Source organism: Gymnoscopelus braueri (genome assembly GCF_963280865.1).
Source record: "Gymnoscopelus braueri genome assembly, chromosome: 2".
NCBI lineage: Eukaryota > Metazoa > Chordata > Actinopteri > Myctophiformes > Myctophidae > Gymnoscopelus > Gymnoscopelus braueri.
The window spans coordinates 48943460-48957736 of record NC_137604.1 but is presented as its reverse complement, the minus strand read 5'-3'; the positions used below and the strand labels follow the sequence as shown (position 1 = coordinate 48957736).

The following is a 14277-nucleotide window of genomic DNA, read 5'->3' as shown; positions in this document are numbered from 1 at the left end:
GTAACATTACTTTCTGCGGAAGCCAAAGTAATCAAAAAAAAAGAAGCAAATAAACTTGGACTTCTGTATAGGTAGAAACACAAGAAATATAGGTGTCGGCTTTGATCCAGTGCAACCTCGACTATGCCTGTTCTGCCTCACACAGTTGGGTTGCAGTGAGATTCAGGGATAGGTTGCGACTGAACAAAATAACGTCATTAGATCATATATGTTAAATGCTCCTCCTAGGACACATATTGTTATACACAAACAAACTAGAAGTAAAACATCATGCTGATTAGGTGCCCATAATGGCTCTTGCGTCTGCCCAAGCACTTAAATACAGTATATATTGCATGTGTGTAGTAGGTAATTGTGCAGTTGCGGGCAAAAAAAAAATGCACTGGTGTGATCATGTATTCATATCCCCACCAGGTGGCTGAGGAGCCTGCCAGCAGGAACCAGCAGGTGGCTGGAGGCAGGAGACGGAAGAGGAAAAGACCCAGGAAGGAAGTTGTCAAACCCCCACGCAAGAAGAGAAAAGGTAGGATGGTTTGCAGTTAGTTAGATCAGCGCTTTGCTCACAGACACTCGGACGTGATACCTGGAGAAGATGGCTGTCGAACCGGGAACATTCTGTTTCCCAGATGGTCGCTCTTCTTCCTAAAGGTGGCTGCGAGCTACCATTTTAGGTGATTACCCTTTCACCTTTTTAGGTGGAAACGTTTTCACCTAAAAAGGTGATTATGATACTAGGCGCTCATAGTCCAGTGATGTCGGTCAGTAAAAACAGAGAAATGTGCTGAGGTGAGCGGTGAGTCACTTATCACTGCGGCTCAGTGACGTCATGTTGTAGTTTTGAAACCACCGCGGTGAGAGGGTGATCACCGAAAATGGTTGCATGCACCCCCCTTAAGTCACTGCTACCCTATATACTGCAGTGATTCTCAACCTTTTTTAATTTCAAGATTGCACTACAAATGTGCTCGCTACCATTTGTACACTCTCAGAGTTACAGACTGATAAGGGTCCATTTGGTTCCTAAACAATAAATAATTTAACTGGGGAGTGGGGAACCCTTGGAACTCCCTCAATCCTTGGACGCCACAATTAGAACAATTGCCATAATAGGTACTAATGCAGTGAATGAGAATCGACTGTTATTGAATATTTTGGTTGACACATATGAAAAATGAATTTGCTAAGTGACTGTGTAATGTGTGTATACATCCTGTGTGAGTGGGTGTGTCTGTTCCTGACAGAGGCCACAATGTGGGGAAGAAATGTCTTGAAAATCTAAAGAACACGTCATGTTTTCAGATAAAAGATTTCAGCAGTCGGTGCGGCCGTGAAACAAAGCATAAATTAGGGTTAAGAGTAGATCGGTTGTGGTTAGAGTAAGGGCCTATGGAATGATTCCAAGTGTATGTGTATGCAATGTCCCCAAAAGGTAACTCAATCCAACATGCGTGTCCAAATTACTGTCAGTAAATACTGCTGCTAATGTTAGGAGGGGGACTCTTTCTCAGTACGTGTACATTTACTTGGCAGTAAATACAGTTAAAGCTGCACTCTGTAACTTTCATGTCCTACCTGAGATTTGAACCTGGGGCTCCGGCACAAGTGCTAACACTTTTACCACTGAGCTAATGGAACAAATACAATCGCTGCAGTTGTGTTAGTCATGTTGTAGTGTAGCTTCATCTTTACTTAATTTAATTGCAGAGCCTAAGACGCGCAGCCCCGCCCATGATGAGACAGACCATCGGGCTTTGAAGAAAATGACTCGACGGCGTGTCATATGGACCATACAGGAGGACTCCCTGATGATGCTCTGTAGTGTGGCATCACATCTGCTCAACGGCATGGTACACACACACACACACACACACACACACACTATCGTCCGTCATTTGTTTTGTCTCACTCTGTCACACAAATGTTTACTGATGAAAACTTTTTTTAAATTTATTTTTGGTCAACTTGTCATTGAATAATAATCTTCCACTGTATTCAATTAGCTATCTTTCAGTCCATTTAGACTTGCCTAGCCTCAGACATGCATTATTTTGTCATGCAGTTATACAGTATAAAGTTGATGTTGGTGTGTTTTAGATGAAAAGACCGTTTGTTCCCTACTGTGTGGTGAGGGACTTGCTGCACACAGAGTTTGAGTCGGCTCAAGATAAAACATCTGTGGCCGTCGGACGACGCACGCGAGCCATCCTCAAGAATTCTCAGACACTGCTGAACTACAGGTTGGTAACACGCGTGGCTATTTCATGACATTTCTGAGCACAGCGTATTTAGCTCCGGTCTACTTTTAATTCTCTATAACCCAAACCGTAGCCTTTTGTCCCATTGTCTAGACCAGGGGCTGTGTCAAACTCATTTTAGGCTGTGGGCTGAATTGATCAAAATACGACTTCATGCGGGCGAGGTTACTTTTCATCTGTGAAAATATTAAAGAGCTTGTGACTTAATAATAATTACATTGGATCCATTGAAACAAAGGTTCTTTTTTCTATTTCCTGAAAAGTAGCGCTTCTGGACATACAAGTTTTCCAACCGACATCAACGACATAATATGTACAAATAAGAATTTGTATATAATTTGCCTTGATTATTATTAATATTTCTGTATTAGCCGCACGGTGGCTCATTGGTTGGTTAGTGCTGTTGTCCAACAATAAAAGGTGTGGGATTTATTCTGTTATTTATTCTTGACAGGGGCCTTTTTGTGCTTGCATGTTGTCCCAGTGTTCATGTGGGTTTACCTCCCAACACCACAAGACAATCCATGTTAGTAAAGCTATGTCCTCCAGCCAGTGCTTTTAACCTTAACGTTTGGTTGCAGGATCTGTTTAGCTGAGGTGTACCAGGACAAGCCTCTGCTCCAACTTCTGCAAGGAAAGAAACCCACTAACCCAGATGACCCTCAGGTGAGTGTGGGCACATTATTCTTTTGCTAGAGAGTATGCCCAATGCCCATATGTATTTATGTGTTCTTAACCCATTAAGACCTGAGGCGGATTCTACAAATGTCTCTTCTAGATCCTAACAGTTTTCTGACACGCTGACCCCCATCTCAAAGTATTTAGTACCAGGGACCCCCAGAAGCAAAGATTTGAGTTACAAATGTTCGCTTTAAAAGTTTATATTCAAAGATTTGCCAAAATGTTCACGATTTTTCAAAAAATAGCAGATCTACAAGCTCATAGTGCGGCACTCTGTGCCGCACTATATAAAATAATGGTTAAAGTGGTTGCTTTCCCAGCGCTGATATTTTTGTCATGTATTTTGTGTCACTGTATTTTCAGGATTGCGCTGCAGTGTTCTCCGAGTTCACCAGGCTTCTGAGGCAGAGGTTCAGCTCGGACATGAACTCCTGCAACTTTTCCGTCCCCGATACCAGAGAGGAGCTTTTCTCACGGTAACAATAGGACTGTCAACATCATGACATTTTACTTGACGATTAATTGTCATACAACAATTTGCGATTAATGATTTAGTTGTGCTTTTTTGGCATTGAACTTTGGAACATACAAATACAATTTTTATGTATGTTTATCCTTTAGGCTTTGTGAACAAAAAATTGCACAGGGCAGATGTGACAAATAAGTGAATTCTATAAAGAAATTATTGAGACATTTAATACTTTAACACTTTCAAAAGATTTAAAAAACGGCGACAATAGCCGGTCTAGAAGCTCACAACATGGCGCATTGTGAGCTTGTAGATCACAATGCTGCTTTTGTGCGACGCTCTTATATGACAAAGTAGGGCATTCACTTATAAAAAAAGGTTTCTGCCCGACAGCAACGATATCCTCCACGTATGGATGTACAGTGTGAAACGTAGTGTTCTGTTCGTTCCAGGTTTAAGGTTTTTACCATAGATGAAGGAAAAGGGATCTGCTCTGAAGACTCCATCACTTGGTAGGCATTTGATTTTGTCATTTCACATTTTCATTGCACACATTTGGAGATATTTATGTATTTGTGTGTGTGTGTGTGTGTGTGTGTGTGTGTGTTGCAGCATAGACGACATTCATGCCATCGTGTTGAATAACCTGATGCAGAGCACTCTGGTGTTGTCTAACTCTCAGATGAAGATATCCAGGTCTTTCCAGGTACAGACAATAACCCACATCACAATACTCTGTGTTCCTGCAAGCCTGCAGAAAACACACACACACACACACACACACACACACACCTGCTGTCATACTTTGTCTGTCTGCAGTGCTGGACAGTAACGAAGTACATTTCTTGAATACTGAAAGTTTGTGGGTATCGGTACTTTACTTGATTATTTGTAAAGACAAATATTGTAAATGGTAAATTTATGTAGCGCTTTTATCCAAAGTGCTTTACATAGATTGTGCATTACATTCACCCATTCATACACCGATGGTGGAGGAAACCATGCAAGGCACCAACCTGCTCATCGGGAGCAATTAGGGGTTCAGCGTCTTGATCAAGGACACTTTGACACTAACTCTGGGGGAGCCCGGGATCGAACTGGGAACCTCACGGTTCACTATCCGGCCGCTCTACCGGCCCCTCTACCCCTGAGCCACTGCCGCCCCTCTGTACTTTTCACTCAACTTACAATTCTAGGAAAGGGAAAAGTGCAATATGATTATGAAATCAAATACAGTGAAAATCTGATAATTTCACCTTTATTTATATTTTTTAAAAATCTGCAAAATCTTTGAAGTTTTGAATAAAAAGTGTTTTTAAAAGCATATACTTTTGAACAAATATGCATTTTTAAAAGCAAGCACTCCAGTACTCAAGTACAAATTTTGACAGAGCAACTTCACTTGTAGTTAAGTAATATTTGACCAGGAGTATCTGTACTTTGACTCAAGTGCTGCGGTTGAGTACTCTGTCCACCACTGTCTCTGTCTGTCTGTCTGTCTGTTTGTCTACCTCCTAGACCTTCCACATCTACAGTAAATACAGTCAGGAGGTGTTGTGCCAAGTGTTCGTCCAGTGCAGGAAGAAGGGTCTGGTTAACCGCCGTCGCATCAGTAAGAATTATGTACCCAAGAAGACCAGAGCCCTGCCCATCCTGCCCATGTCCTTCCAGATGTCTCAGATATACTTCAGGTAAAAACAACACTTTTAGTCTTTTAGCCCACTGGTGGGCCTTGAAGATATTGCAAGTGGGCCTCCAAATAATTCCAGATTGCTACTTTTGAGATTTTTCCGCTCCTTCCCTCTTTTATTGTTATTGTTATGTTGATGTTGATGACCTTACCACACTTAGGACGTGCAGTAAAGTGATTACCAGACGGCCTCTCTCTCCACCCACTAAGCTACAGCCGCCACAGTAGCCTATTCCCATAGAATATGAAATACGCACCCCAGTCTTGAGGCATTTTTGATCTTTTCTTTTGCACTCCTTATTTACAGGTATTTTTTGTGGCGTGTCCCTGTCACGTTGTGCACAGATGCCTTCCAGTTCATAAGGACTGTGAATGACACCGGGGCAGGAGACAGGCCTCTCATTGCATTCTACAATGAAACCCAATGGAGGGAAGGCTTGGAAAACAGAGGAACAGAGTCGGGGGAAGGCAGTCTGAAAGAGAAAAACGAAACGGAAGGGAAGAATTGCAGGGAGAAAGAAAACAAGTACGACGAAGAGAAAGACGTCAGACCAATGCCTGAGCCGCCAGAGGGTCAAATGGAAGCAAATGATGGAACCATGACAGAGAGCAACGAAGGGGATGGACAACAAATCCAGATTGAGGAGAACCGAGACGAGACGGAGAGAACGAGCAAAACAAAAGAGCAGAGTCAGCAGCTCAGCCTAGAGGACTCCGTGACAGTTAACCCATCCACTGCAGAGCATGCAGGAGGCCCTGCGAACCTGGAGGAGCAGACTGGATCCGTACCACCATCGAGCCCTGCGGCCCCAGAGGAACCCTGGCAGGCTGGATCCATACCACCATCGAGCCCTGCAGCCCCCGAGGAACCCCAGCAGACTGGATCCGTACCACCATCGAGCCCTGCGGCCCCAGAAGAAGCCCTGCAGACTGGATCCGTACCACCATCGAGCCCTGCAGCCCAAGAGGAACCCTGGCAGGCTGGATCCATACCACCATCGAGCCCTGCAGCCCCCGAGGAACCCCAGCAGACTGGATCCGTACCACCATCGAGCACTGCGGCCCCAGAAGAAGCCCTGCAGACTGGATCCGTACCACCATCGAGCCCTGCGATCCCAGAGGAACCCCAGCAGACTGGATCCGTACCACCGTCGAGCCCTGCGGCCCCGGAGGAACCCCAGGACTTCTCCAGCATGGTTCCGTTCTCTCTAGACTCCCCAGGGGGAGCTTGCGCAGCGTGCCTCAGCCTTATGACTCTGGGACTAGTGTCTGTGCACGTGTCCATACCCAAGCAGGTGGTGGTGGTGGACAGCAACTTGGTGGACAACGAAGTTACCAAGAGGTGAGATTTACAATTCACACTTTCCTGAACACACATCCACTGTGAGCTGACTCACGGGGCACAAATAAACAATAAGTTAATCACTAATCTATACCAAATACTACTATTTACTTTTCTTAATTTAATTATCTAAGCACGTCACGCACACAGATGAACTGATGAATTGTGTCTTTTCTAGTATGGCAACACTGGATGAAGACGATGATGATAACAATGAAGCGGAAGAGTGTGACGCGAAGAAAAAGATGGAGCTGAAGAGTCATCAGGCCTCACACACCAACTACCTGATAATGCAAGGATTTTGCAGTCCAGGCATAGGTAGTGTTTATTTTATTTTTTGTATGCCTTTATTTAGTACAGCAGGTAGACAGGAAACGGGGAGAGAGAGAGAGATAGGGAGTGACACGCTGCAAAGGCCGCCTGGATCGGGACTCGTACCCGCGACACACTGTCAGGCTACATTGGAGCCCATATCACAATGTGGAGTGCTTGCTTTTTTAGGTGCCCGGACCGGGCCATAGGTAGTGTTTGTGTTTCATTGTTTTTGTGTCAAATCTACTTATTTCTTTCTTTGGGGGGGGGGGGGGCTTTTTATGCCTTTATTCGATAGGACAGTAGGCTGACAGGAAATGGGGAGAGAGATGGGGAGTGACATGCAGCAAAGGCCGTCAGGACCGGGACTCGAACCTGCAACACACTGTCAGGCTACACTGAGCCTAGGTGCCTGGACCGCTACACCAGCGGTCCAGGCCATATCTACTTATTTCTAATAAATGGATGTTGTCTGATGAGATGAAACCACATTGCACTTTACTTAAAGTGCAAACAAAAAAATTAGCTGAACATTCTTGAGTATATGAATTTCACTGAAAATAGTACATTATGATGCATTGGTAGCTGACCGGACAGTGTGTAAGTAAGTAGGTTGGACAGGTATCGACAGTATCAGCCGAGAAGGCAGGAGTTTATCACTGTTACAATGCGCTAGACACCTGGAAGATGGATTGCTGAGGTGCAGCGCCACACCAACCATCAGCTCCCTGTACTTACCGCACAACTTATCACACCCAAGCCGTGCTACTCATACGCTGAGTTGGCGGCGCCCAGGATCGAACCCATGACCTTGTGGTTTAAAGGTGACAGCTCTACCGACTGAGCCACCTGGACAGTGTGTAGACCTCATAATTTCACAAGAACTGTGTTGCATGTTGCAGAAACTACCTAAAAGAAATTAAGATATTCTTCTGCAGAACAAATACTTAATCTGATTAATTCTGCCATTATATTATTTACTTATATATAAGTAAATAATATATATATTATATATATTATATGATTTGGAGGCAGCCTTGAGTATAAGACAATTAGCACTTGATCTATGCTAAGAAACCTGTAAATTCCTTATGTCAGTTGCAGGGAAAAACAAACTTTAAAGTAAAGAAGTTGTTGACATTTCTGACTATTACATTTTTCACCAACTGCCTAAGAAAAAATATTATTATTGCTGCTGCTGTTATTATTATTTTCATCATTTAGTGATGTATAGAAATTAAGAAACTATGGTGCATGGCATGCCAGTAGCTGACCGGATAGTGTGTCAACTTCGTCTACCGGATAACCGCAAGGTCCCTGGTTCGATTCCAGGTGGGGACGTGTGTTGCTTGTCCATCCTCCTCTCTCTGCCTTCAATTTCCTGTCTCTGTACTATCCTATCTAAAATAAACCAACAACATGCCTAAAAAGTATTAAACAATTGAATTTAAATCCTCTTAAATTCTCCCTGGTAGCTCGTACTCGTTTTGTACTGTTTGACCCTAACCATAGTTTGAGTACTGAACCTTTTATTTCTGTCTATCTGTCTACACACACATATACGTATATAGATAGATAGATATTATTTCAAATTTTTTATTATAGGGGGTAGAGAGATGACAAGCCAAATTTAAACTCAGGTCCTTGTAACTTACAAGCAGCATAATGGTCCGTGCACGACGATGCACCCCCTAATACCTTTCATTGTTGTTTCCCCTTGTAGCTAAAATACGTAACCTCAGCGTCACTGACAGCATCGTGGTGGAGTCCTGTTTTCTAAGAGTGCAGATGCGCAGCACTCCTGCTCACCAGATATTTAACCTGGAGCGTAAGTATAGACACGGATTTAAGACTTTATATGCAAGTATAAAAAGTTGTATCCTCTGAGAAATAAAGTTACCTCTCGTTCCTTTCAGACTCACCACCTTTGGACTTATCGAAATGTGGCCCATCTCTGCTGCCTTCCATACTCACTCACTCACTCCAACCCACCTCTTTGAGTTCTCCATCCACTGTGAAGGAGTGTGAAGTGCGTTTGATTCAGCAATATGGCTATACCCCTCAGGACCTGGAAGCCTGTGCTGAGATACAGGGGAGCTTAGATGGGGCGGGTGTGATTGGCTTGAGTAAACATGACTTGTACCAGGCACACAAGCACCTGGCAGAAACACAACCTGGTCACACCAGGAACATACAGCAGTACATGCAGGTAAAAACTGCCAACAGAAGTTGCCTTGTCCTACAATGTTTTTTTATTTCTCTGTGTGTCCTGATTGCATTTTTGGTCATTTGATTGGTCTAGGAACTGCAGGAACAAGGTCAGGTGGTGCAAGTTGGTGGTTTTGGGCCACGCTGGGTGCTGATGGGCCATGCCAGCCCATGGATTCTGACATCAAAATCCAGGCCCCGGTCCCAGTCCCGCAGAACCCAGGAAGGAAAGCGCCCCTGGAGAAGCCAGCACAACATCCCCTTCCTTCGCAAGAGATGCCACGCAGGCTATGACAAGCAAGAGGAGCCACCAGGGAAGAGACTGGCTGTGGAGACGGATAAAGAGGGGGCAGATGGGCTCTCGGACAGGGCGAGGGGTGCGGAACAAAATGGCAGAGAAGAGTCGGAGGAGCAGGAGAGACGGGAGGAAGGCAAGAAAAGCACAGACATTGCATCGTTGAGCCAAGAAGAGAAGGACGGGAGTCAGTCGCTGCCTGAGGCTGAGATGGAGCCGGTAGAGGTGCCAGAGAACATGAGAGTAATGGAGAGTAATGGAATCCAGGAAACTGAGGTCACACAGGAGCAGGGGGATGGAAGGATTGGGACCAAGGAGGCTGCAGGTTCACAATCACCACCACCTTCAACGGCACCAGCCGATAACGACGATGAGTAAGTAGCGGAGAGTCACCTTCAATTAAGCTATAGATCGCCAACTCATTATTGTAGCTGTTTACAGATTAGATTTTGATCTTTGCTGTTGCTGTGATCAAACAGAGATGATGTGAGTTTCATCAGTCGACCATGGCGTTTGGTGGACAGCAGTCTGAACCGGCCGGTGTGCAAAGGCATGCTGGAGGCCATTATGTTCCACATCATGTCGCGGCCTGGACTCACACAACAGTCACTGGTGGAACACTATCAGAATGTACTGCAGCCAACTGCCATATGTGAACTCATACAGGTATTATGCTCTCTCTAGTCTGTCTGTCTGTCTTTTTCTTTCTTTCTGTCTTTCTTATTCTCTTTCTTTCTTTCCTTCCTTCTTTCCTTTCTCACACACGTAAAAGCGCTTGATATAATTTGTTGCGTACCGAAAATAGAAGATGTGCAATCTCTAGCTTGTAGATCTTCTATTTTCGGTGTGTGACACTAGCATGCGAGTATAAATCTGACTTGAATGTTATTAATCATTTATTCGTTTTTGACAAAGTCAGAACCCCGTTCTTCTCATTCACCCCCTCTCTCCTCCACAGGCACTAATAGAGTTGGGTTGTGTGACGAAGAGAGTCCTGGTCAAACGTCCAAAAACGTCCCTCTTCTCCCGCCCTGCACATCAGACTGTGGGCACAGCAGGCTTGAGGACAGAGGAGGCAGATGCTGTGTTTTATGAGCCCACCATCAGCTGCTGTGTGCGGCTCGCTCAGGTGTTTCCCAATGAACCTCACTGGAATTACTTCTCCCAGTCATAACAAATAGCGGAGCGTGTCCTGACCGTTCCTCATTATTACGTTGGTCACACACACGCATAGTTTTAAATTCTATTTTGAAGGCTTGCTAACCTGGATGTCTGCAACTATAGAGAAGTATTCTGGGCACATTCAGCTGTGACACCGAGACCTGCCAGGTTCAGCAAGGTTTTTATTCAGATCTTTGACAGTTGCAATAAGGTAATCTTCTGGTTTTACAGAATAAAGATGTTTTTTTTCTTTTTTCTGTTTTTTAACTGGAGTACATTTCTTTCCTTTCATTGTAAACATATTTATTTTGTATTTTAATATTGTTTTGGCTGTGGCTGTTCTTTTTTACAGGTATTTGCTTGGAATTGTAAATAAATGTCCCAGATATTTCTTCATGCCGTGTGCTTTTGTTGTTGTAAGTGCATCAATGCCACCATTATGCTGTGTGAATAATTACATGTTATAGGTCAATGGTTCTCAACATTGGATCCGGGGTCCTTGAGGGGCTTCCAATGCGTCCCCAGCTGAATGATTGATAGTTTTATTGCATCGTCCGAGACAATGCACCCGTAACTGCTCCTGATGAGCACGTTGTTGAGTAGTGGCCTCCACCGTCGGGTGTGTGAATGTGTACTTCATTATATGACTAACGGTGTGTGAATGTGAAATACAATTTAAAGCACTTTTAGTGGTCGAAAATACTAGAAAAGTATTACATAAATGCTGTCAATTTGCCATTTTAAATTAATTAAAATTAACAATGTGAGATATTGGGGCACCGATGGCAGAGTGGTTAAGGCGTGTCATCCGTATAAAGGCTCTGATGCATCATGACAACAAGTCCTGGGTTCGATTCCCGTGCCCGACAGACCTTTGCTGCGTGTCAGTCCCCGATTATCTCCCTGTTTCCTTTCAATCAAAATAAAGGTAGAATAGCCCATGAAATATCTACAAAAACAATATGGCATGTCAGGACGTTCGATATGCAACACCATCGTATGACGGAGCATACATTAGGCATCTAGTAGGCAGTGGATACTTCAGCCATTACATTACATTACAGTCATTTTAGCAGACGCTTTTATCCAAAGCGACTTACAAGTGCATTCAACATAGGTAGGGAACGAAAACTACTAATCACCAGAAGTCTTAAGTGCATTTTCTGCAAAAACAAGTAACCAAGAGTATACCTAGCGCTAAGGTAAAAGTGCAATATATCAGCTACATATTTCCTTAAACAGATAAAATCAGATGAGCAGGAGCTAAAACAAATAAGTGTATCGACTAAACAAGATCCAATTAAACAATACAACAATAAAACAAGCGTCCGTACAACTAGTTAACAAGTAGGCCAGGCAAAGAGGAAGGGTAGTGTTTCCTGAAGAGGTGGGTTTTCAGCCTGCGGCGAAAGATGGGCAGTGACTCTGCTGTCCTGACATCAGTGGGAAGTTCATTCCACCACTGTGGGGCCAGAACAGAAAAAAGTCGTGACCGTGTGGATCGGCCAGAAGGACCCTTGAGTGACGAAGCAATCAGTCGCCCCGAGGTGGCAGACAGAAGTGGTCGGGCAGGGGTGTAGGCATCGACCATAGCCCGGAGGTAAGAAGGAGCTGTTCCTTTCACTGCCCTATAGGCTAGCACCAGGGTTTTAAACTGGATGCGAACCGCTACGGGGAGCCAGTGTAGAGAACGGAGAAGGATAGTTGTGTGGGAGAACTTGGGGCGGTTGAACACCAGACGAGCCGCAGCTTTCTGAACAAGCTCCAGAGGTCTGATGGCAGATGCCGGAGCACCAGCAAGGAGGGAGTTGCAGTAGTCCAGGCGGGAGATGACAAGAGCCTGGATGAGCACCTGGGCTGCCTTCTCCGTGAGGAGGGGGCTTTTGATTGATTGATTGAATATTTTATTAGGCAAAAAATGTAAAACAGCACAGTTACATTTAAAATACTTTGTCTAACAGGTCCGTTCATAAAAGTCCTTGCGGACTTGTTTCCAATGAGGGCCTTGGTATTTAATTCATAGGCATATATAGTGGCACCACAGTTCAAATATCATTACAAAATAAACAGCCAAAAACAATATATAACACTATATGTTATATATTGGCGAATTTTCCTGATGTTGTAGAGGAGGAATCTGCAGGACCGTGTCACTGATGCGATGTTTGCCGAGAACGACAGTTGATCGTCCAGGGTCACACCCAGATTCTTCGCAGTCCGAGTTGACGTCACCACAGCATTATCAATGGTGATGGCCATGTCTCGGAGCGGACAGCCCTTCCCCGGGAGGAACATCAGCTCGGTCTTGTCCAGGTTGAGCTTCAGGTGGTGTGTCGACATCCACTCCGAGATGTCAGCCAGACAAGCAGCAATGCGTGCCTCCACTTGTGTGTCAGAGGGGGGGAATGAGAGGATCAGCTGGGTGTCATCGGCATAGCAGTGGTAGGAAAAGCCATGGGAGTGGATGACAGCACCAAGAGATGTAGTGTAGAGAGAGAAAAGAAGAGGACCCAGAACCGAGCCCTAGGGAACCCCAGTAGTGAGCCTGTGTGGTTCTGACACAGACCCTCTCAGCATCACCTGGTAGGAGCGACCCGTCAGGTAGGATGCAAACAGTGAGACACTCATCCCCTCAAGGGTGGAGAGGAGGATCTGATCATGGTTCACTGTGTCGAACGCTGCAGACAGGTCCAAGAGTATCAGGACGGAGGAGAGAGAGTTCGCTCTAGCGGCATGGAGCGACTCCGTCACTGCCAGGAGGGCAGTCTCGGTCGAGTGACCCACTTTGAACCCAGACTGGTGGGAGTCCAGGAGGTTGTTCTGGTGGAGGTACGAGGACAGTTGTTTGAAGACAGCACGTTCGAGAGTTTTAGATAGGAAGGATAGAAGGGAAACCGGTCTGTAGTTCTTGATCTCAGAGGGGTCAAGTGACGGTTTCTTCAGGAGGGGGGTGACTCTGGCAGTCTTGAAAGCAGAGGGAAAGCCATCAGATGGTATTAACCCATTAAAACCAGGAAAGCGTCTGTATCATTTTAGATTTAAGCTATATATATAGCAACATTTAGAATTTAGGATTTAGAACGGTGGTTCTCAAAAATATCAGATCTACAAGCTCACAGCGCGTCATTTAGTGCTGTGCTGCAAGATTGTACATCTGAACTTTTTTAACAATTTTGAAAAATCCTGAAAGTGTTTGAAAAATGTTGAATAACATTTTAACACAAATCTTCTCTTCTGGGGGGTCCCTGGCACAAAACATTTTCAGATGGGGGTCCACGGCCAAATAAATATATATTTTTTAAAGATATTTTTGGGGGCTTTTCTGCAAAGGGGTAAAAAACGTCAATACATTATATAAATCTAGTATTGATATACTAGATGTGTACAGTAGCAGCAATAAATAATGGCTCCACACACCTAACATTAAAACATATCTATAGAATTTACATACAGGACAATTAAAGTTAAAGTTAAAGTTTCTAATTGTTTTGGTTTCACTTAAAAGCGGCACTATGTAACTTTTTTTTAATGAATACATTTGTATGGTATGTTAATACAATATAACTTATACAATTCGGATGGTTGTATTTTGTCTCCCTGCTCTTCTATTGAGGCATTTAGATCGTGTCAAAGGTCATGTCTCAGTTAGACACGGGATCTGACATGAATCTTAACCTGAAGGTCAAGATTAAATTTATCCCCTGAGCAAGCAGGCAGGCTCTGGGTAGAAGAGGAAAGTTACATTGTGCAGCTTTTAGTGAACGATAATAAACTTGCAGGGAGGGGCGAGGCATACCAGTTCACTGAGAGACCCAAGGAGAAAATGAAAGTTGTCAGCAGCTGGGAAACCCCCCATGTTTCAGG

At 44.4% G+C, this 14277-nt stretch overlaps 1 protein-coding gene across 1 annotated transcript in view; it reads left to right on the top strand.

Annotated features, from left to right (window-relative positions):
- The window catches only part of gtf3c1 (general transcription factor IIIC subunit 1), a 30369-nt gene extending 19562 nt beyond the window's left edge, over positions 1-10807 (top strand). Inside the window, exons 26-40 of the mRNA XM_080447661.1 lie at positions 415-523; positions 1705-1847; positions 2095-2237; positions 2837-2921; positions 3300-3412; positions 3858-3917; positions 4018-4111; positions 4924-5096; positions 5403-6437; positions 6616-6755; positions 8473-8577; positions 8666-8958; positions 9052-9626; positions 9732-9918; positions 10211-10807. Coding sequence (XP_080303787.1) covers positions 415-523; positions 1705-1847; positions 2095-2237; positions 2837-2921; positions 3300-3412; positions 3858-3917; positions 4018-4111; positions 4924-5096; positions 5403-6437; positions 6616-6755; positions 8473-8577; positions 8666-8958; positions 9052-9626; positions 9732-9918; positions 10211-10426 — 3471 coding nt within the window. The 3' untranslated portion in view covers positions 10427-10807. The remainder of the gene's footprint in view (positions 1-414; positions 524-1704; positions 1848-2094; positions 2238-2836; positions 2922-3299; positions 3413-3857; positions 3918-4017; positions 4112-4923; positions 5097-5402; positions 6438-6615; positions 6756-8472; positions 8578-8665; positions 8959-9051; positions 9627-9731; positions 9919-10210) is intronic.
- Positions 10808-14277: the final 3470 nt, after the last annotated feature.